This window comes from Protopterus annectens, chromosome 3.part1, assembly GCF_019279795.1.
Source record: "Protopterus annectens isolate FY-2018-M chromosome 3.part1, PAN1.0, whole genome shotgun sequence".
NCBI lineage: Eukaryota > Metazoa > Chordata > Ceratodontiformes > Protopteridae > Protopterus > Protopterus annectens.
In genome coordinates this window covers 203,279,423-203,303,732 of record NC_056732.1, presented here as the reverse complement: position 1 = coordinate 203,303,732, position 24,310 = coordinate 203,279,423, and the positions used below count along the sequence as shown (strand labels likewise).

The 24,310-nt window shown below is 39.7% G+C and overlaps 1 protein-coding gene across 1 annotated transcript in view; it reads right to left on the bottom strand.

The window, feature by feature from the left end:
• Window positions 1–24,310, bottom strand: part of CCNY (cyclin Y) — a 1,275,181-nt gene that overhangs the window by 234,593 nt on the left and 1,016,278 nt on the right. The window contains exons 6-7 of the mRNA XM_044066715.1: window positions 3,414–3,471; window positions 3,200–3,319 (exon numbers count right to left, since the gene is read on the bottom strand). Of these exons, the coding sequence (XP_043922650.1) occupies window positions 3,200–3,319; window positions 3,414–3,471 (178 nt within the window). The remainder of the gene's footprint in view (window positions 1–3,199; window positions 3,320–3,413; window positions 3,472–24,310) is intronic.

The following is a 24,310-nucleotide window of genomic DNA, read 5'->3' as shown; positions in this document are numbered from 1 at the left end:
ACAGAGTATGCTGGGACTTAATGAGCAGTGCAATGGAAGCATTTGCATTCCCTGATAAAATTATAAGGTTGACTAGGAAGATATATGAGGGATCGGAGGCAAAAGTTAAAGTGAGTGGGGTCCTCTCTGATAATTTCTGCTTGAGCAGAGGAACCAGGCAGGGTTGTCCTCTTTCCCCTTTGTTATTTGCATTATGTTTAGAACCACTGGCAAAGAAAATAAGGGACTAAGAAATTCAAGGCCATAATCGGTATGGTAGTCAAGAATAGCTGGCTCTATTTGCAGATGATATTTTATACCTGACAAAACCAGAAAAGGATATTACAGTGTTATAGAACATTTTGAGACAGTTTCAAATCTTTTCGGGATACAAAATTAATGAAGCTGAAGCAAAGGCATTAGCGGTAAATTATGTACCCACACATGAACTGATTCAGGAATATCCATATTTATGGGGACATGATAAAACAAATTATTTAGGAGTATGGATTAAAAATGATTTGAGTGTGGCAGCTACAGATGTGTGAGAAGAGACTAAACAAAAGACAGTATAAAAACTGAGAAAATGGAAGCTCTGTTATATGGATATGGATATGGATATGGATAGTGAGATACAAGTTAAAATGTTTTAAGTCCCTTTAGCCTTATACACAGGTCAGGCATATTTTTATTAACCAGAGGAGAAGTTATGGATAGCAATTAACCAAGAGCTGAATGATTTTATCTGGGAGGGGAAAACTGCAAGAGTCAAGTGTGATAAACTGATTCATCCAATAGAACAAGTTGAATTGGAATTACCAGATTTGAAAGTGTATTTCAAAGCAACACAGTTAAGGCTCCTATACACAGCACAAGCAGAAAACTATAATTCAGAGTGGAAAGGGATGATGATGAAATGGGAGAAACTCAAGGAACAAGGAAAGACTGGGATTTTGGATACAGGCCTTTAAGGAGAATAACAATAATCATACAGAATATTATACCCATAAAGTAACAAAGTGTTCTAAGAACAAAGCCAACACAAGAATGGAGAAAGGAGATTCTGCCAATACAGATGACTGCAATTAGGGATACAGACAATAGGAATAAGCGGGCTGGAATTTATTGCAGAAAACTGGCAAAGGAACCAAGGTATTGGCAGCAAATAACTAGAGAGATAAAGGTAATAGAACGGGATGATGCCAAGAATGTATCTGGACTGCAGGTTACAGATTACCTTTCCCATCAACGGTTGATATCAGAGTATAGGCAGAGAGAAAGAAATAGGGTGGTCATAAATGAAAGACCAGCACTAGTACAATTTTTAGTAGAATCTAGAACAGAAGCTGTCAGTAAAAAAGGAACAATTAATAGAGCATACAAAATACTGCATGATAACTACAAGAATCAGAGTAAGTTAGAAAGGATTGGGAAGAGAGACTGGATAAGCATTTCGCAAAGAAACAATGTGAGGATATATGTATGTCTCCCAAATATGCAACAAAATCTAGAGGATTTTGGATTTTTTGCCTGGAAATGTTTACATAGATATTTTCATAACCCAAGTAGACTCCAGAGAATTTTTCCTCAGGTAGAAAGCAAATGTTGGAGGTATGATGGGAAAGACAGAGGCAATTGGGAACATATTTTCTGGGAGTGTAATGAGTTGACAGACCTTAAAGATTCCCTGCAGACTACTCTGTCGGAGATGCTGGGTGAGCAAATTGATGTAACTAGGGAAATGATTTTTCTAAGCTATGATACAAAATTGGAATTGCCTAAACATAGTAAGGCCTTGCTGGGTCTAACTATGGTGGCTGCCAAAAAAGCAATTACTAGAATTGGAAATCAAAGTCTAAACCAACTGTACCAGAAGTAGTGAATATAGTAACACAGATAAAACAACTGGAATTGGGATCTTTAGAAAAGGGTAGGAGCAAATTACATAGGAAAATGGGAATCTTGGGAACAATACATACAGGGGAGGAATGAGGTTTAAAAGAAGACAGAACTTGAATGAGCTATGTAATGTCTGATTGACAATGACTGGGTACATTATAAGTGTTGTATAATGTTTGCAACTAGGATTATATCAGTGTGGTTTGTGAGGTAAAATGCTTGCAACTGGGATTGTGTCAATATGGTTTGTTTTCAGAAATGTATGATTGCATATGTCATAAGTGATAATTTAATAAAGATGTTTCTTTTTTAAAAATATCATTCAAAAAGCAAGGCCTGGTTTACTGATTCAAAGTCCAATAATTACAACAAACTAATAATATGCATACTTCACTGTTCATTATAAAAAAAAAAAAATCTGCCTTATGCTTCACTTCAACTATTTGAAAGCTGCGATTCTTCTAATCTGCCCAAGTACAATTAAAAAGAAACTGCATGCCAGTGATCTAAATTAACTATTTATAACAGCTTCCACAGTTCTAGCTTTACTATCCAAAAGGGGGGGGGGGGGTGCAACTACCATACCCCCTTACCCTGTGCAACCTTACGGTCTCACCTTCCCACTAAACCACATGCACATAGCCGGTTATTCCTTAGTCATTTGCACATGTTAAAATGTTGGTGGATGTCTACCTTTTACAAGATATTGGCTGCTAAATCACTGCCAAAAATATGCACAGAAGTACGGTAAGTTTTATTATTGCAGTTTCATTCCATTTTTTTTTTGGTCACAATGGATTACATTTATTTTTACAGTCAGACATTAGGATAAACCCTTAGCTTCACTGATACAAATTTCGCCAGTATCTACACCACTGTATTAAAATGTTATATCAGCTTAGCAACCCTTCAAAATTCACTACAGAGAAACTGTGATTCCTAGAATGTCAATGCAGAGATTTCAAACAAAGAAAGGATCGGCAACAGTCCCCTTTTAAAATCCTGGGATAGGATTGGGGGTGGCACTATTGTGTGGTGTTTGAGGTATGAGACAGTGACTGAAGGAAGAAGGCTTGATAGGAGAGAATACATTTTATATGTACATATACAGTATGTCAAGAAGAGAATGACACCAAGTAAAGTCAGTGTACTAACCATACGCAGAATGGCACACTATAACGCACGTCTGTATTAAAACAGTATCAGCACAGAGACACCCACTAAGCTAAAAGTTCTTTTACAATGCGCTCAGAAACTCTGACCATAAACACTACAGTTTCTCATGCAGGAAATCCATGCATCTTGTCCTATGTTCACTTACCAAGGTAACAATGGCACATTCTGCTGTGAGCTGAGCGGCACTGAACAAAGTTCGTACAAAGCGATAAATCTGCTTCTGTTCTGGGTCATGTCTATCATAGTCCAGTGGCACTTCAGATTTCTGCAGTAACAGAAATATTATTGGTCTGTGTACTAAATGAATGGTGAATTAGAAGCATGCTACAACAGCAATTTACAAGTATGAAGACATTTACCGTAAGTGGATGATTCTTTTCATCAAATATTTCTAAAAGCATTCTTCTGTCTGTGTCTCTAAAATCAAAATGAATTTTAGAATATTAATGTTACACAGTCCGAATAACATAAAAGAGTGAAAAAATAAATTCACATGAAGAACCATTTGGCTATTTTATTATCACAGAAATTTAAAAATATGTACGTCTCCTTTGAGGTTTTGTAATACTTACTAACACAACAAAATAAAAGCAAATGTATTAAGTAATCCCTTTACAAAAAATATTACAAATGGCCTCTACAAAAATTAAAGGACAATAACGTTTATGCAAAATTGGAAGCTACTATCTAAAACAAAGAAAGAACAATTTTTTAAGTCTGGCTTTTCAGAACTTGTTTCTGATGTGCCTTACAGCTGTTTTGGAACTGGATGTGTGTGTGCAAGACAGTGTGTGAGAGAAAAACACACACACACACACACACACACACACACACACACACACACACACACACACACACACACACACACACACACACACACACACTCTGTATTACCTGTCTGGTTCACTAATTTCTTGATGGGTATGTCTAATTCTGACAGACTTACTTGGCTTTCATCTACACCTGAATGTGAATGAGACAGGTCTTGTTCTTTAGGCCTTAAACACTTCCTGCCTTCTCCCCACTGTGTAAAAAAGGCAGTTTTAACTGCTTTTCATTTAAGGTCTTTTAAGAACAATGCAATCTTTATGCTTTATTAATAATTAATTTGCTACACCAGAATTACTCTTTAAACTGAAAGTTTAGTGGACTTTGATGCATTTTGTTTTCAGGTTAAATACTTTGCAGTTATGCAAATACCTTTTTCCAAGTCTGCTATAATGCAGTCAAAGAATGTTCCAACTGATACATTTATAGTTCTGGTAAAAATAAAATAAAAAATGCCAGCTTTCATGTAAATGATGTGTATTTATCTCATCCTGTCCTGTCAAAGCACAATATATAAACTGAGAAAAGGTTTTTCCCTGTACCCTTTTTCATCTCCTCCCTAACAGATATGACAGCCTCACTAAACTGGATCCACTAGCTTTCAAGAAGGCAAGAAGAATGATCCTTAGGAAGTCTTTTACTGATGAAGATTTTCTTGACTTGATCTTCCCCTGAAAATTTTACTGAGGCTCAGATCACCAGTATCTCCATACTGTAATAAATAATACACAATTTTCAATTTTTACTTTTGACCCTGCCTCACAACTGTTTGGTAGATAAAGTATTACTGTTCCACCACTAGTAAACCAATTGAGCAAAATTATTTTGTTTCTATGATGTGTTTTGCTGCAAACTGTGTTTTGCTAACACTTCTGCAAGTTAGAAATCAGTGTCTGTTGGCTATCCTCTCTCCTGTTCTCTATACTCAACCTCCACTTAACCCAGTGCCAAAAATGCTGGTTGAGTGTTATGAGAGCATGTGGAAGGAATCACTGTGAGACCATGATAGTTCCCCCGCTGGGAATCAGAAACAGCCCAAAGTCAGCAGTCTGTGGCAGGATCTGCTCCCTTGTTACAACCATATAGTCCTTGGATGGCCTCCGGCAATTGTCTTCTGTGAAGGTTGAGATTTTGTTCCTTGTGAAGGAGCTTACTCTCCTTCACTGTGTCACGTCTCCTCAGGAGTCATTTGTGGTGCAGAATAACATAACTGGAATCTAGCCTCTCCTGCATAAAGCAATAGTTGTTACATGCTTTAGGTTCTAGTGTGCACCTTGGTTTCTGTCACCTTAAAGAGGGGCCCACCTAAGAAGTAGAACGGCTTGCAGGAGGCACTGAAGTTACGTACTTTTTCCCATGCACACAGTTTTAGTCACAGAAGGATCCTAACAAACTCAACACTTAAAACAACAACCATCTTCTGCATCTAGTTCTAATACCTCCAGTATATTAAATGCCCTCAACATGCCACAGCACACATTTCAACCGTGAAGCACAAGGCTCTGTATGTCATGGTGATGGCTGTTTGGTTAGTAACCAAGGCCAGCAATTTTAAACTGAACTGACATGTCGATTAAATCTACAGCTTGTTAATATTCTGTGCTAACAATGTCTCTGTTAAGCAGCACCTACCTTATTTTTAGTCATAATGATGTATCATGTAACTAACAGGTTTCAGTAAGCACCTGCTGGGAAGTAAAACAAAATAGTCCGGGATTTCACTGTTAGCTAGATATTTTTAATCTCCCTTAATTTACCTGAGATGTTCCTCCTGTCATCACTTACGAGTGATCCCCTAGCACAGCTCTCAAGCTCTCATACAAATTTTCAGCTTTTTTCTAACCTAGATTTTTAAGTGGTCTAGGTTCTCAAGGTTAAGATGAATACCATCTTCAGCAGTTACTGGGTAAAGCTGTATTTCTTTTAGGTTTGTCACTCAATTGCTTTCTACTTTCATGTTTCTTTCCTGATGTTCCTGGCTGTGTGGTTGCTAATGAGCTAATAGGCAGGAAGTTCCTCTTCCAACAGCATACAGAGTGGTCCTTTACAGTCACTGAATATGCCACTAAATGCACTGATATAAGTACATTTTAAATGCTTCAGTAACATAGCAAATGAAAGTACTTTAAGACTGACAGCTCGAATGGAGGGTAACAGCCTGCAGCAAACATGGTTACATCTGAACATGGGAAATCTGAGAGGGCAAATATATTGATTTCATGAAAGTAGCAAGATCGAACTATAAAAGAACAGCTTCTGCAAGCAAAGACTGAAAGGATACTTTAGGTCACATGTGATTTGGTGGGTCAACTACATTCTTGTTGGCTAAAGGCCAGACAAGTAGATTGTTCAGTAGCTGCCATTTTTTGGAGTTAGATCCTTACAACCAGCCTAACTCAAATGCAAGAGGATTTTCCCTCCTTTCTGTACAATGCTACTTGTCCTAGAAAGCAAGAAACAGGGACACCTATTCTTAATAATCCTCCCACCTTGCCCCAAGGGGCTGCTGAAGTATTACAGGCAACTCTGTAACAGAAATAACACCTGAATTAAGAAACCTGGATAGCCATAAAGCCCCAGAAACTGATATGACCCAATCAACATCTGTAAAACAATACCTAATATCATGACACAGAACATATTTCACTTCTGATGAGTATTTATATTCCAGAAGAAATGCCTGTGAACACCACGGAAGTTGGTTTTCTAAACAGTAAATGGCCAGTGGAGTACTAGATGCTGGACCTAAGTTTACAGTGGCTTCAGCCTCCACAGCACTAGCTGAGCATCGTGTTGCAAAAGATTCAACAGGTTTTTGCCAAGATACAAAGGGACTGTATTTACTATGCTTGATGCAATTTGGTTGTGGAGAATTTCATAAAATGTGCTTCGGTCTTACACAAATCCCATAAAGACAACCTCAAGCAACAACTCTCTTAGTTCAGCCTTCCATTTAGGCAAGTGCATATGCCAAGGTTGCCTCCCCTCTCACCTCCTTTTCTGCCTAGCTAGACAATCTCTCCTTTTGCACCTACAAACACTCTTAGCATATGATATCTATATTTCTGCCAGACATGAGTTTCAACCAGCTTAACAAGAATGATTAAGCTTATAACAAATATCCATGAAACAGCCCTAAAACAATACTAAAAAACAGGACTGAAGTCAGTCAAGAGCTCTAGAGTTCAAAAAGAATTTAAAGCAAAGTACAAAAATGAGTTGAGCACTTTTGTCCTTGCCAGTAAGACAACATAAATGGAGCGATAACTTAACTTGACCACTGACGTAACAGCTCTCTTGCAGGAAATAGTGGGTAACAAGACTATCAGAGTTATGAAGCAAGATAAGGGAGGGGAATAGTAATTATGGAAGTAATAGAGTATGTTAGCAAAATGTTCACACATCTGAACAATGAGTTACAATACACAAGAGTGTCCATGAAGGAAATCTAAGCAGCTTATGGAAGAATTGCTGTGTATTTGTATGGGCTATTAATGGATGAGTTGATCAACAAAGATGTGTACAAGTTTTTGAAATTTGAACATCCTATTGTACCCAACATTTTTGGGATACCAAAGGTACACAAGAACATCCATGATCCCCTTTAGGCCTACTGCAACTGCTGATGGATCTAAGTCACACCCCTTGGCCATATTTATAGACAAAAGTATAAAGGAACTGAGGTCCCAGTTCAAGCATATTCTCAACGATTCCTGGGATTTTTGGGAAATACAGAAAAGGAGTATTTTCACCTTGAATGGAACTTAGCGACAATAAATGTTCCGTATTTATTTTCATTCATCCCCAATGATATAGTATGCGAATGGTTTAGGGAATTCCTTTGTACCAATAGCAATCTTTGTAACAATACAGTCAACGTGATGTGTGAATTTATGGACATCATTTTAGACTACAACTTCATATTCTTCGAAGGAGAATATTTCAAACAGATTAGTGGTGTGGCCATGGGAGCATCTTATGCCCCACTTTATGCAGACATAGCCATATGGTCTTGTGAAACTAAGCATGTTTTACCATCCCAATACAAAGAGTATATTGTTACCTATTTAAGGTTTTTGGACTATATCTTTCTGATTTGGAAGGGGATGAACGCTCCCTTAGTCAATTCATTGACTATATTAATAGTTCTACCACTTTTCTTTTTTTATTTTTTCAAAAACATTTTTATTTTGTTTTCATTATAAACATACACAAATGTACATATAATAAATACAATAAAACAATAACAAAATTATTGACAATATTTATAGTCATCCATGATAAACAATCATTTTATCCATGAGAAGTTATCAGTATTTGTTCAAAAGGTTTTCCAATTTTTGCCATGCTATTTTTTGAGTAATGTTATGAGTTCTATAACAAATGGTTTGCAGTTCTTTTTTACAAACAACTTTTGCTAAATTAATAAAAACTTTAAACATCAAATCTTGTTTACTTTTCCAGTTCAAAGTAATAACTTTTCTGGCACCTACAAGAAGTGACCAGAGTAACTGATGAATCTGAGATTTAGGTATTACATTAGGTATACAAACACTGAATAGGATTATTGAGTTAGAAATATGACAGTTGTTAGACCATACAGCATTTACAAAATACCTGAAGTCTTTCCAGTATTGAACAACATTTCTACATTCAATTAACATGTGAACCCAGTTGGCCTCTAGTAATTCCTCACATTTCCAACATTTACTTTCACTGTTTTTGAGTATAAGACATATTTTATGTGGAGTACAGAAACTCCTACTCATAAATTTCCATGCATACAATTTCCGATATAATGAAGAAGAGGTACCATACGTAGAATTCAATAATTTTTGGATTCATCAGATATTTGTTCTCCAATAATCTTTACACAGTAATTCCAAAAATCTGAGTCAAACTTTAGAGTGTCTTCTCTTATTATCTTATAGATACACAAGATACTTAATTTTTGATTATCTGTCTTTTCAAGCTACCTAATAAAAAAGTTGGATCAAACTGGGTATAGATTCAGTCTCTAGGTTGATCGATACTCTTATTTTGTTTTCTATAAACTGCCGTAATTAGTGTATAAACAACCAACTGTCTTGACTATTATCAAAACAACATAGAAGAGAGTTTAGTGGTTTAATACTCTTATTTTCAATAAACTGATGCCAGAATATCAAGTTATTTTCCTTTAATTTTTGCATCCATTGATTTTGAAAGAATATAGGCAATCAGCGGAGTATGCTATAGGAAATATAAGAAATAGAAATTGTTTAATGTTGTAATTACAATCAATTATATTTTAAAGTTATTAAATATTTGATTAATGCCATAAAAATTATCAAACTTATTAAATAAGCAAAATTCATGTAAAAGACAATGAACTCTACTTATTCCATATTGCTCCTTAAATTGATTTTCTATAGTTCTGACATCAGTTATATGAATCTCATGTATTGTTTTCCAGCCAGCTATATAGGTAGATGTGATCCAGTGTAATATTACATTAATTATAACTGATTTAGAATAAAAATCTAAGCTAAGGAATGCTATCCCATTACTGTTCCAAGCTATAATGTGCCACTTGTATGCAATCTTAGGTTTTAAGGGGAACCATAAAAATTTAAGTAGCATGGAATCTAATTTCTTAAATAAGTTTTTGGGAGGGGGTAGTATCAATGACTGTATATAAAACAAAATTTTCCATAAAATTATCATTTTAATTAAAGAGAGCCTATCCTCCATTGTGAAGAACATTTTATTCTATCTTTTGATTAGTTCACTAATGGTGGTTATTAAATTATTATATTTTAGTTTAACAGACTCTTTCCATGTACTCTTTATACTCTCACCCAAATATTCTAATACATCATTCTCCCAATTAAACAGGCTATTCTCTCTTAGATTTTTGTTGCTCTCTTTGTTAATTAATAATGTTTTGGATTAAGGTATTATAACATCATGCGAAGAACCATCAATATCACCCAACATTAACATATCTTTCACCACTTTTTTGAAATTCGCACTTTTTTTTTCTGTAACACACATTCATTTTTTAAATGTGCCTTTAAGATATATATATATATATATATATATATATATATATATATATATATATATATGGGATCGGTACTGATCACCTAAGGAACTTTTCACCGAAACACAAATAGCCGAGCATACTTCCGAGAAAGTGCTTTTTACTGAAAAAGCACTTTCGTGGAATTATGCCTGCAGCTAGAGGGAGTCGTGAGGGAATGACTGTTGCGGAGATCGTACTACAGGGTGGATAAGGGAATATTCCCTTTTCCTCACTGTAGTGCGATCTCGGAGTGAGAATATTAAAGAAGGGGGGTGCAGGGGGGCTGACCTCCTGCATAAAAGTAGATTTATTGTTGTTTTTTTAACGCACTTTAACGAAAGCGCTTTCGTTAAAATGCGTTCGGTGATTGTGGATTCGGACTATTGAACTTTCGTTCAATAGTCCTAGATCCATATATATATATATATATATATATATATATATATATATATATATATATAAAAGAAGCCCACCTTCTCTAATAATTATTTACACTTCAGCGGTTGCCATCCATTTAAACAAAAGAAAAGCCTAGTGAACGGGCAGATAGTATGGTTATCCAGGATTATGAGTATATCGGATGACATGGACTTTGAGAAGGAATCAGTTTCCTAAGGCACATACTTTGGGAAAGGGAGCACAGATGGGTTGATGGATTCTAGCCATAGGGAAGTCCAGCAAGGGAGAAATTCTAGATTCTACCCCCAGTTAGGCAAGGGACTTCCTATTGCCAACAATGAAAACAGAGTGGAAAATGACAGCAAGGACAGAGCCAGAGTTTGGAGGGTGCCCTTTGAGAACAGCATGGTGGTTAAGTATGGCATAGAAAGTAAGGCCATCCACAGTGTTAAGAACAACTGGAAAGTGCTAGAGAGTGATGCTGACTTAACAGAGAAGGTGGGAAGGCAACCTATATTTACTTTCAAAAGATGTAACAACTTAAAAGAAAAAAAATGAAAAAGCAGGTGTAAACACTCCAGACAATACAGTCAAAACAAGGAAACTTATATGTACAAGTGTGGAATGTGCAGACAATGTGAGTGTATTATTGAGGGGGAGAATACAGTTTTGCCAAGTATTAATCACAACATTCAGATTCAGACAGAGGTTCAACTGTAAAAGTACAGGAGTTGTACATTTAACATTTTGTGACTCCTGTTTCTCATTTTATGTTGGTAAGACTGAATACTTGCTGCACAAAAGAATTTATGAACATAGGAATGACATAAAAAATAAAAGAGACAAATGCCTTGTATAGGCAGAGCACAGTATGCAAAGAAAATAAATATTAATTTTTTTTATTTTAGAACAGGTAGCAAAAAAATCCCAGAGGTGGTCCTTGGGAACAAACATTAGAGTATAGAGAATTGTTATGGCAGGTGCACTTGAATGCAAGCGAAAAAACAGGTTTAACTGATGCCACCTCTATAACCTGTTTATTAAAATTAAGGGCAGCTAAACTGTAATCTAGTGTTGAGTGGTTACCCTGCTGGGTTACTGAATATTTTTTTAGCACTAATGGATTACTTACACAGTTTTAGTATTTCGTATTTAATTTATTCATGTTGTTTTAGAAATAATTTAGATTAATCTACATATTTTTACATTCCTATCAATACATGCTTAATTATGGCCTTGTGTCTTTAAGAAAGTTTTTTTTTTTTTTAAGTAGTTTTAACTTGCTCGATGTTCATTGGTTGTATTATTAACTTATTTTCTACTTAAATGAACATTTGTATGGTGTGATTAGTTCTGATGAAGTCTTTATTGGCAAGGACGAAAGCGCTCAACTCATTTTTATGCTTTGTGTTATTAAATTCTGTTTGAACTCTACAGCTATTGACGGACTTCAGCCCTGTTATTTGGTTAAGAATGATTAAGTTACCAGACTTTGGGACTATGAAGTTTGCATGGGGAGCAGAAGACAGCCTAATAACCCTTCAAAAACTTTCCATCTAATGCACTAACAAATAATCAGAACCATCCTCCTATGTCAATACCTTCTTTGGTTTTAAAATAAAACCTCCCTAAGCAGAACTGCCAGCAGGGGACCACTGAACTCTAAAATGCAATGCTTAGTTAACTATATCCAGAGTGTTAAGTGCTGAGCACATCCTGAGCTCCTTTGTACTGCTCTGAAGACAATCACACTGTACCTCATTCGACATCACAGAGGCCAGATTCCAATCAGCCACAAGGTAGAAGTTCTTAACAAGATGCACAGACATCACATTTCTTTGGAAGACAATGGAGAGGGAAGGGAGGTTGGAATGTGCTTCATCTAGAAAATTATGCTACAGTTTCCTCACTTCAGGTGTGCTAGACTTAATGCCCCCAGTGCAGCCTTAAAGCAATATAATAAATGTTTCCTCTATGAATTTTTACATAACTTTGACAAGTGCAAAGGATAGCCTCACCACAATTGAGAATTTTACTGGATACGGTTCAATGCCTTTGCACCAATCTTATGAAATCCTAATGAGGCGGGTTGTACACTCTAAGAATGTGAGGAAAGATCAAAACAAACTCTGAGAGGAGACCGACTTTGTTAAAGAAACTACAGTTGTGTAAAATCTTACCTCGACAGTAGAAGTTCTTCACTTCATCATTGCAGTTTTCTTAACCTTACGGATCTCCTGCCAAGGATAGCCCAACATCTGGCCAGTATACCAAAGCATTTAGATCTTGCATGTGCTGTATGTCACATGTCTACTCCCCGCACAAGGCATAGGGCATAAAGGTGACATACGGATGCAGTTACCTTGTACTGAACTGCCACAGCAGAAAAGAGGGTCCATAGGACATAAGGCGGCTATGGACATCCAATGAGAGAAAATGTAGAAAGAAAAGGGGGCCTTCGGACAGGAGAGTAACCAATCAAAACCGAAAAGTAAAAGGGGGGCTAGAGGGAGAGACTGAATTCTGCAACAATAAAGAGAACATCATCTACTGTTATGATATGATTTTATACAGTTTTTATACAACTGTACTATGTCCTTCTATATCACTGTTGCAGCATTCTTAACCTTAGGGAGAGTATAAAAGCACAAGAAAAAGAGTGGGAGGTGGAAGGCTGGGAAGAGCTCTCAATAAAGTCATGCAGGATGGCTGTAGCAAAACCTGCTCCAGCCCTAGAAATCAAATCCAGTTTATAATGCTTAGCAAAGGTATGCACCGAGGACCAATTAGCAGCTTCAAGGATGGAACTGATGTCCAACCCCTTGAGAAAGCAGCAGAAAAAGCAACAACCCTAGGAGAGTGAGCCCCAACTGAGGTGGACAGACATTTGTCATGAAAAGAATAACAAAAAGGAAATGCCCTTAGATTATCCAGGAGAAGATGGTTTGCTTGGAAACAGTAAAACCCAAAGTCCTGGGATGAAAAGAAACAAAAAACTGGTCAGAGTTACTAATGGTCTTAGTTTTATCTAAATAATAGCTGAGCTGTCTGTGTAAATCCAAGGTATACAAGACCCTCTCACTTGTAGAGTGAGGTAAAGGAAAAAAAGGAAGGGAGTTGTACTGCCTGATTTAACGACAACTCATTAACAACCCTGGGCATAAAAGGAGGATTAGTATGACGAAACACTCTGTCTCTGTGAGAAAAAAAACAAAAAAGGAAGAATGGCCATAAGGGCCTAAATCTCAGAAACCCTCCGAGCTGAAGTAACAGCAAGCAATAAGACAGTCTTCCAGGTACAATGTTACAGAGAAGCTGAACCTGCAGGCTCAATTTGTCCAAAACAAAATTAAGGTCCCAAGGAGGATTAATAGGCTTCCTTGGGGTCCTAAGATGCAAGAAACCTTTAAGAAACTGTCTGACATTAAAACAAGAAGCCAAAGGAGAATTCAAAGGCAGACAGGCAGAAATGGCTGACAATGGACCTTTACAGAATAGGCCAAGCCAGACTGAAGCAACTCACACAAACAGGAGAAAATCAAAAGGGACCTAGTTATGAGCATGGCACCAGACAGAAAACCTTTCCATTTGGACATATAAGATTTTCTGGTTGCAGGTTTTCTTGCCATCTGTAAAACCCTGAACATGTCCTCAGAAAAGTTCCTAAAAGGGTCAAAACCCTATCACCCTCAGTGTTAACTGAAGAATGGACAAGTGACAATGGATGAGTGACTCCTTGCCCTGTGTGAGGAGGTCTAACCAGAAGGTAACTTCTGGTAATTCCCCCCTGGCCAGATGCATTAAGAGAGGGAACCAGTACTGCCTCTGCCAAAGGAGAGTCACTAGCAAGATTTTTGTGGAGTCCAGCTGAATCTTCTGCAGGACTCTTCGAAGTAGGGGAAGGGGAGGGAAGTCATCGAAAGAAATCCACTTCCAAGGAAAAGAAAGGCAGTCTGTCTTCCACACCAGATTATATGGCACTCTGGAACAGAAAAGAAGGAGCTGCCTGTTCAGAGTGGAGCCAAACAAATCTACCAGAGGATTACCCCATCAATGGATTATATCCAGAAACACATCTCTGTGAAGCATCCATTTGTGAGCCTGTGTTATGACCCACTCAAAGCATCTGCCACTAGATTGTGCTTTGAAGGAATATGCCCTGCCTGAACAGTTACCTGATAACTGTGAGTCAGATCCCAGGCCTGAAGAGCCAGCCTGGAAAGAAGGTACGATTTTGTGTCCCCCCTGCTTGTTGACATACCACATCACTGTGGTGTTGTCTGTGTAAACCAGCAAAGGGCCTGGAGACAGCATGGGGTGAAAAGCCTTAAGGGTCAGAATCAGAGCTCTCATCTCTTTGATGTTGATATGGTCTGACTTCTGAAGGGGGGGGGGGGGCAGAGACCTTGAAGTGTTAGGTAACCACAGAAAGCCCACCACACCATGTCTGAGTTATCAGTGAACAGAGGTTGAAATAGCAGGCCTGAATGGAAGGTATGTTGCTGAATCCACCACTCAAATTCCCACTTAAGATGAGGAAGAAGAGGCACTGTGAAATCCAAAGGGTGGCAATGCTAAAGTCAAACTGACCTGAGGTACCACTAAAGCTTCTGCATATGCAGTTTATCAAGAGGGAGCATTGAAATAGAAGAGCCCCAGAATCCTAACGGCCTGAAAAAATGCTTTGGCTGGAATGGCAGGCAGAGGAAGAAGAGTCTGAAAAAAAAAACTGTCAAGAACAAAGCCTTTGGAGGTGGAACAGAGGCCAAAATTGGCACTGTCTGAGTCCTGCAGCCCAGATACACATGATCCTGAGAAGAACAGACTTTGCAAGTGGATAGTGAACCCCAGACTCTGAAGGAGAGAGATGGTGAACTCCAGATCTTGTAGCAGGCATCAGGAGAAAGTGTCTGAATCAACTGTCATCTAAATAAGGGAAAAACTGAGTGCTTTGCAGCATGCAAAAGGCAGGCATGCATTTTCTGAATAGCTTTGGGGTGGCAGAGAGGCCAAAGGGCAAAGCATAGAATGGAAAATAAGGAAGAACAGAGAAATGCAAAAACTTCCACAAAATAGAGTGAATATAATAGAGTGAATATAATAGAGTGAATATAATAGAGTGAATATAACAGAGTGAATAGGGATACAAAGTTCAATATTCTTCAGATCCAAGGACACCAGAAAAGCTTGAGGCAGTAACAGAGGAAACAGGGTTTGAAGAGAAAGCATCCCAAAAAGACGGAACCCTGAGAAAGATGTTGAGAAAGGAGAGGTCCACTATAGGCCTCCAAGTGCCCTCCTTTTGAGGAACCAGGAACAGTCTGGAATAAAATACCTTTACAACTTGGAAAGGAGGGATAGGCTAAATAATTCCCTGATCCACCAGCGACCCAAGAACTTCTGAGAAATGAGGAAGCTGCTCTAGAAGAGGTTGAGGAACCCCTGAAAAAGGAGGGGCAGACTTCCATACCATGAAGTAACCCTGACAGATGATGGGCAAAACCCAAGAATCTGAGGTGACGAGTTGCCAGTTTGGAAGACAAACGGACAGCCAAAGGGACAAAGGAACCTGTCCAATGGTAAAGTGGAACAAAATGTCAAAGAGAAGCAGACTTGTCAGATAATGGAGGTTTCTGGGCCACAGGGGCCTGGGAAAACTTAGCAGGAGGAGCTAGTCTACTACCCTTCCTGCTATAGAGGCCTGACAAGGCTGCCTGAGAACAAAAGCAGACCTAGTAGGATAGTTCCTCTGGAACTTAGAGATGAGGACACAAAAATATGTTTAAGATCCTGCAAGGCTTTACTTTTTTGTTGGAGACTTAAAAATAGCAGCAAGCGCAAAGAGATTTTTATTATCCAAAGGAGAATCCAGCAACGTGGCCTTAATGTCTTCCATGATGACTCTAGACGAAGCCAAGAGTAACACCTGATGACAGACCTAAAAGAAGAAGCTCTGGAAGAGGCATCAGCAGTATCATAGTTACACATGATAGAGGGGTGAGCCAAATAAGAAGCAGAACCCAAAACAGACAGAGCAGAAGACTTTCCTTCAGAATCAGGGAGGTCTGAAATAACCTGACAAGCATGAGCAATCAAGGACACAGCATATCTAGTCATGTGAGTCTGGTAATTGATGGCCCTAAAGGCCAAAGTGAAAGCAGTACAGACCTTCTTTCCAATCCTCTCCAAGCTCTACTATCCTTATCTGAAAGAAGTTGTTTGATAGAGGGCAAAAGCTTAGAAGGCTTGTCAGAGGAGACTGGAACCACAGCAGGATCAGCAGAAAGACACTTAAATAGTAAGTGGCAATCCTCAGCAACCTTACAGAACCTGTCAGGCTTCTTTGAAGCAGAAGCTGAGAATCAGGAGTCTTAAAGGTGGCTAACAAAGCAGCCAACACAGGCAGTACTGCAGAATGTTTAGGAGTGTCCACCTGAAGCAACTCATAATATTTCTTCTGGATATCAGACACCTGAGAAGAATTCCACTTAAAATACTCCATCACTCTTACTATTGAGTCCCTAAAAGACAACTCCTCCAAAGGAGACTCAGGGCTAATGGACTCCTGTTCATCAGAGCCATAAGCCAAAGTAGAAGCCATCTGGGAAAAGTAAGACAAGGGGAGTAAACAAAGGGGGTAGTGTATGTGATTTCTTGTTCCTGCAGCCTTTTCTACATAGGTGAGACTAAAAGAATGTTCAAGTTAAGGCTGCAGAAACATATTAGAGACATTAAAAATAATAACCTAGATACTCCTGTCATTTTTCATTTTAATTTAGTTCATGTGGGGAATAGTCTGGTGTTAAAGCATGTATTTTGGAACAGATTGTTGAGGACAACGAGGTCGTTTTAAAAGATAAAAGTACAGTTGTGTACACTTACCATAAATGTAGATGTTCGAGTGTATTCACTGTTGCAGTCATTACATTTGGGTAATCTGCTGGCAGGTTGCCCTGAATAAAAGTATTGAGTCCTGCGTCGGTTGCTGTCTCCTCTTCCATGACGTCAGGTCATCAGGGGTATAAAACATGCAGCCGAAGCCATTTTAATCAGTTTTTCTTGCCCCAGATGTCAGATGCCCCCCAAATGGGGAGCAAATATATATATATATATATATATATATATATATATATATATATATATACATACATATATATATATAAACTGTAAATCTATAAATGCACCTTAGAAACATAAAATTTACCTTCAACTAAAAGCAAATACACCACAAAGGCTTTTGATTATAGTGAAGGAAAGAAAAGGTATAGAAAAGGGGGCTGGCAGGTGGAATGGGATCTGATCCCCTTGGGCACAGGTTTACCATGGTGCAAGTAGCAGAAACAAATGCAATGGCTTATCCATTTAGAAATAGTCTGCTTTGATATAGCCTTCCCCTCTGATCCTGCAGCAAATGCTACCAGACTTTCTTAGAGATTTTGTCCTGTTTAAGTAGAATCTTAGCTGTCTGTGTACATCCAATGAATGCAGAATCCACTCCCACTTGTTCTGCGGATTTGGGAAAAAAGTTGGCAGGTGAATGGTCTGGTTAAGAGCCACACTGGATACCACCTTAGGCATAAAAGAAGGATTGGCCCTGAGGGCCACCCTGTCCGGGTAAAAAATAATGAAAGGCTCCACTTCCATGAGAGCCTGTAGTTCTGAAACCCTTCTATCTGAAGTGATTGCCAAAAGAAAAGCTGTCTTCCAAGCAAGAAATTTTATATCTGCAGTAGCTGCTGGTTCAAAAGGAGGCAGGGTGAGTTTTTCCAGCACAAAATTGAGGTCCCATGCAGGAGTTGGCGCTCTCCTGGGAGGCCTTAAATTTTTGGCCCCACTGAGATACTATTTTAGCAGTGGATGAGAAAAGAGGGGAGGCTCTGTGTTGTAATGAGCCGAGATGGCAGAGGCATGGATTTTTATTGAAGAAAAATATAGGCCCTTGTCAAGCATCTCAGTTAAGTATTGTAAAATCTGAGGAATATTGGGCTTTGCTGTGTCTATTCCTTGTGCTTGGTTCCAAGCACAGAATCTCTTCCATTTGTCAGTATAAGATTTTCTAGTACTAGGCCTTCTGGCTTCCAAAATGACATCCATCACAGGTTTACTGAGAGATGTGGTTTGAATAATTAGTTGATTAGCCATGCTGCAAGATTCAGAGTTTGGAGCTGAGTGTGCAGAATTTGATAGTTCTGCTGAGATAATAGATGAGGTGTTTAAGGCAAGTATCATGGAGGAAGGTGTGACATATTCCTTAGAAGCAGGTACCAGTGTTGGCGAGGCCAGTCCGGAGCAATTAGAATCATTTTTGTTTTTTCTGTCTGACTTTTAGTAAGACATTGGAGAGTAGAGGCAGAGGGGGAAAGGCATAGACTGATAGGTTTTTCCAGCTGAAGGATACAGCCATCCACTTTCCCTGCTTTTTTGTGATGGGTTCTTGTGCAGAATTTGTCCAACTGATAGTTTTAGGGAGAGGCAAATAGATCTATGTCTGGGCTTCCCCATTTCTGTGTTAACATGCTGAAGATTTGTGGATCCAGTTTCCATTCATGCGGGTCCATAAGATTTCTGCTTAGGTTGTCTGCCAGAGTATTTTGCTTTTGTGGCAGGAATTGAGCTTGAAGATGTATTTGGTAAGTCAAGGCTGTGTTCCACAAGGCCATGGCTAGTCTGCAAAGGGTGTAGGAATGGGTACCCCCCCGCTTGTTTATGTACCACAGAACTGTGGTGTTGTCCGTCTTTATCAGTAGTTGTCCTGGATGAAGTAAGTCCTTGAAGGCTGTCAGAACATTCTGAACAGCTAGCATTTCTTTCTGGTTGATATGTAGATGCATTTGGTTTGGGCTCGATTTGCCCTGAATGCATCTCCCTGCCAGGTGGGACCCCCAAGCATAGTCTGTTGCATATGTAGTTAGGGTTTGGGTGGCAGGGGGTAGAGTGAATGACAGTCCCTTGTTTTGGTGACATGTCTCTGCCCACCAAAGAAACTCCTGTTGTAGGCAGGGAATGAGAGGAATTATTGTTTCCAGGCTGTGACAATGTTGACTCCATAAGCTTTTTAGGTACCATTGAAGTTTTCTCATATGCAGTCTCACATATGGAATTAGTACAATGCAGGACGCCATGAACCCCTAGGCCTGCAGAATTTGTCTTGCAGATAACTGGGTTTTTGTTGCCATTTGTTTAAAGTATATTGTCAATTGCATTTGTTTGTCTGGCGTGAGGTAAGCCATCTGGGCAGTTATATTCAAGCTTGCACCCAGGAATGTAATTATTTGAAAGGGTAGCAGTTGTGATTTCTTTTCGTTTATGGTGTACCCTAGGCATGCTAGAAGCCTTTTTACAAACACCAGATGTTGAAGAAGAGTGTCCTTGTCCTCTGCCTGAATGAGACATCGTCCAGATAAGGATAAATTTGAATGTTTCTTTGTCTGCAGAATGCAATTACTGGTGCCAGGCACTTTGTAAAGACCCTGGGCGCAGTAGATAAGCCAAAGGGCAGTGCAGATAATTGGTAATGCAAAAAAACCTGCTTTGAAGCGGAGGTATCTTCTGCAAGATTCCCTTATTGGGATATGCAGGTATCCCTCTTTTAAGTCTAGAGTTACCAACCAGGCATTCTTGCCTAGCAGAGACAGTAGCTGTTGTAAAGTCAGCATTTTGAATTTTGGAATGTCCAGGAACATGTTTAGAATCGATAAGTCCAGTATTGGACGCCATGATTTGTCTTTTCTGGGTACCAGGAAAAGTCTTGAATAAAATCCTTGTCCTTTTTCCTTTTCTGGTACCTGTTGAATAGCCCCCATATTCATGAGGGACATGACTTGTTTCTGGGTCTCTGCCCACTGGTTTTGTGGCAGATCTGGCCATCTCTTTGGAATTGGCAAAGTATGGAAATGAAATATGTACCCCTGGGATACTATGTTTAAAGACCCACTTGTCCTGGGTAATTAACTGCCAATTTTGAGCATGAAGTGCTAGTTTTCCCCCCAAGGGGGCTGCCAAAAGATAAGTGCTTGGAGATGGTTGAGGAAAGTCCTTGAGACTGTTTACTGTAGGGTTGTGCTTTGTTACCTCCAGATTTGGAGGTGGAGGCACCCCATTGCTTTGACCTGTAAGATCCCTGTGATTGATATCTGGAGCCTTTTGAGCACCTGGGTTTGCCCTGAGTGGCTCTGTTGGACACAGGAAAGGACCAATTCTTAGGGCCAGTGCCTACTGAACCTGGGTGGCTGCACTTGCAAGAAATCTTTTAAAGTTTGCATAGATTTAGCTTTGTCTTCCATTTTCTTTAAAACCTCTTCTGCCTTATTGCCAAACAAACTATCATGCTGTAAAGGGGCATCCAACAATTTAGCTTTAACATGATCAGGCAGCTTTTGCTCCTTGAGCCAGGCATGCCTTCGTATCACAGATCCAGTTACGGTGGCCCTGCAAGAGGCCTCCAAGGAATCAAAACCACACTGCAAAGTATGCTTTCCAACCTATTCTGCTGAATACAATAAATCCTGTAACTATTTTCCACACAATCAGAAATCAACATAATTTTCTGTTTTAGTAAGCCTATAACATGCTGTTGATATTTAAGCATATGAAACTGGCAGTTTAAAGCCCTGATTGCCAAGGCTGCAGACGTATAAACCTTCTTACCCCATCTATACAGCGCCCTAGAATCTCTTATCAGAAGGGGTAGGATTTTTGGCTGTAGAAGCCTTAACACCCTTGGGACCCTGAGAAATAGTCTCAGGATCAGCAGCAGGATTTTTGAAAAGAAATTTGTGGGAGTCAGGAACCCTGTAATATCTGTCTGGCTTACTAGGAGCCGGAGGCAGGGAATCAGGAGCCATGCTTGATTCCAAGAACACATCATCAACAATGTCTAAGACAGGAGGTATTGCCAAAGGCCTATGCTGAGGAAGGAGGAGGAAATCCCTAGGTCTCTTTTTTGATTCAGAGAAGTCCTGACTCTCCCAGTGAAAATGTTCCCTTAAAGTATGCAAAGTCTCTCCAAAAGAGTAATCCTCGGGAGGAGATGCAGATGGGATGGATTCCTCTGCATCAGAATCTTCATAAGGTGGAATAGAAAATTCCTGATCAGAAGAGAAATCAGAAGAAATGGAAACCTGATCTGAATATTCATAATCATTGCCTTGCCTAGGCCTCTTAGCGGGGGGAGGGGGGGTTGGGCACCCCTGATCAAGGTAATTAAATTCTCAGCCATTTTGATCATTTGTTTTTTAGGCATAGGGGCCTGAGCACGTGGCTCATGCGTCTGTTTTTTAGACATAGAAGTTGTTTTTGACCTTGTTTTTGTTGATGGCATCAGTTTAATATAAAAATGTTGAGGCCTCAAAACACCCTCAGAAGCTGGTGCCCGCTCAGCGGCTCTGGACCCATCCAAGGTTGAGACATCCACGGGTTCAATACTTTGTGAATCTCACGGCATACCGGACTCTGAATGGGACTCGGTAGGGGCCAGCGACTCAAAAGTAGCGGGTATCAGGGGCTGCGAAAGCACCTCACTGAGTACCAGCGACTGGCTTAGGAGAAGCTTTGTCGTCAGTTTTGGACCTCGACAGTCTGTCTCTGTCATTTTCCTTGCGTTTTTTGTGAACTCCAGTAGCCGGATTGCTAACCAACGGCATTTCAGGGTAGTTAAATCTTGAACCAAAATATTCAGAAGCAAAGATATACCGACGCTTAATAATGCGTTGGTTAAATTTAGCACAAAACCGACAGCAAGGCACGTTGTGATCAGGACCTAGGCAAGGAATACAGTACAAATGAAAATCCTTAAGAGGTATTTGCTTCCCACAAGTAATGCAATTATTAACTTTTACTGACATCAGTAAGGAGCAAGAAAAAGTTTCCCCAACTGGGTACTTAGCTTTAGTTTGAAGACTTTGGTTCTGAAACTCAAAAACGAAAATTTCAGGAGTCGGCCGACCGGCACGTATGAACTGCTTCTGCTGCGAGCACCACGCGGCAAGAAAGACTGATTAAAATGGCGTTGGCTGCATGCTTGCAGTTGCCCCCAGTCGACCTGATTATCAAAGTCTTGGGTCCTGCATCGGTTGCTGTCTCATCTTCCATGGTGTCAGATAGTCAGGGGTATAAAGCATGCAGCCAATTTTATCAGTTTTTTCCTGCCCCATATGTCAGGTGCCCCCATAATGGGAAGCAATTATATACAAGTTTACACCTCCAACAAAAAACAAATACACCAGAAAGCTTTAAGCATAGTAAACAAGAATAGAGGTATATACAATAGAAGTCAGGAGGCTGGAGGGAGGGTAACCAGGACTGCAACAGTGAATACACTCAAACATCTACATTTATGGTAAGTGTACACAACTGTACTATGTTCTTCGTGTTGCAGTCATCACATTTGGGTAGATTCCCAAAGCTAAGGATGGGAGGAGGAATTTAGATAGCATTAGGACCAGCTAGAAGGCCTTGCAAGACTGCAGTGAGAAAGCCAGCTCTGGATTTATAAAAAATTGGCAAGTGGTAATGCTTGGTGAAGGTATGTACAGAACTCCAGGTAGTAGCTTCTAGGATGTCTCTGGTAGGGACACCTCTGAGAAAGTCTGTAGAGGTAGATGCAGCTCTGGTTGAATGTGGTCTTATCCCCTGTGGGGTAGGTTTTCCATGGTGCTTATAGCAGAAGTGAATGCAATGGCCAATCTACTTAGAAATGGTTTGCTTTGAAATAGCTTTCCCCTCTGCCCCTGCATCAAATGCAACCAGCAGCTGTTCAGATTTGCTGAGAGGTTTAGTCCTGTCCAAGTAAAATCTAAGTTGTTTGTGCAAGTCCAAGGAGTGCAGTATTCGTTCCCCTTTGTTCTGTGGATTAGAAAAGAAGGTTGTCAAATGAATGAACTGATTAAGGGCCACACTGGATACCACCTTGAGCATGAAGGAGGGATTGGTCCTGAGGGACACCCTGTCCTCATGAAAGATGATGAAAGGCTCCACAGCCATGAGAGCGAAAGATGATGAAAGGCTCCACAGCCATGAGAGCCTGTCATTTAGACACTCTTCTTGCTGAAGTGATGGCTAGAAGGAAGGCTGTTTTCCAAGATAGGAATTTCAACTCAGCACTTGCAGCTGGCTCGAATGGAGGTAGAGTGAGCTTTTCCAATACAAGATTAAGGTCCCAGGCTGAAATAGGGGCTCTCCTTGGTGGTCTTAAGTTTTTGGCCCCTCTGAGGAATTGCTTCAGCAGTGGATGAGAGAAGAGGGGTGGTTCTGTATTGTAATGAGCTGAAATGGCTGAGGCATGAATTTTGATGGAGGAAAAGGAAAGGCCCTTTTGAAGCATCTCAGTTAAGTATTGAAGAGTCTGAGGTAAATTGGGTGCTGCTGTGCCCCTCCCATGAGTTTGGCTCCAGGAACAGAATCTTTTCCATTTTTCAGCATAGGATATTCTAGTACTAGGCCTCCTTGCCTCCAGAATGACATCCATCACTTGCTTACTGAGGGATAGGAATGGTGAGATCAGGTTAGCCAGGCTGCCAAGTTCAGGGTTTGAAGCTGTGGGTGCAGAATCTGGCCCTCCTGCTGAGACAGCAGAGCAGGAGTCTGAATCAGGTGCCATGGTTCCAGCATCCACTTTCCAAGCTTGTTTGTGGGGAATCCTTGTGCAGAACCTGTCCAATTGGTAGTTCTGGGGGAGACAAACAGGTCTATCTCTGGGCTCCCCCATTTGTTTTTCAACATGTTGAACATCTTTGGTTCCAGTTTCCACTCGTGTGGGTCTATGAGATTTCTGCTTAGGTTGTCTGCCAGTGTATTTAGCTTTCCTGGCAGGAATTGAGCCTGCAGGTGCACTTGGTAGCTCAAGGATGTGATCCACAGAGCCATAGCTAGCCTGCAGAGAGGGTATGAGTGAGTACCCCCCTGCTTGTTTATGTACCACATAACAGTGGTGTTGTCCGTCTTTACCAATAATTGTCCTGGAAG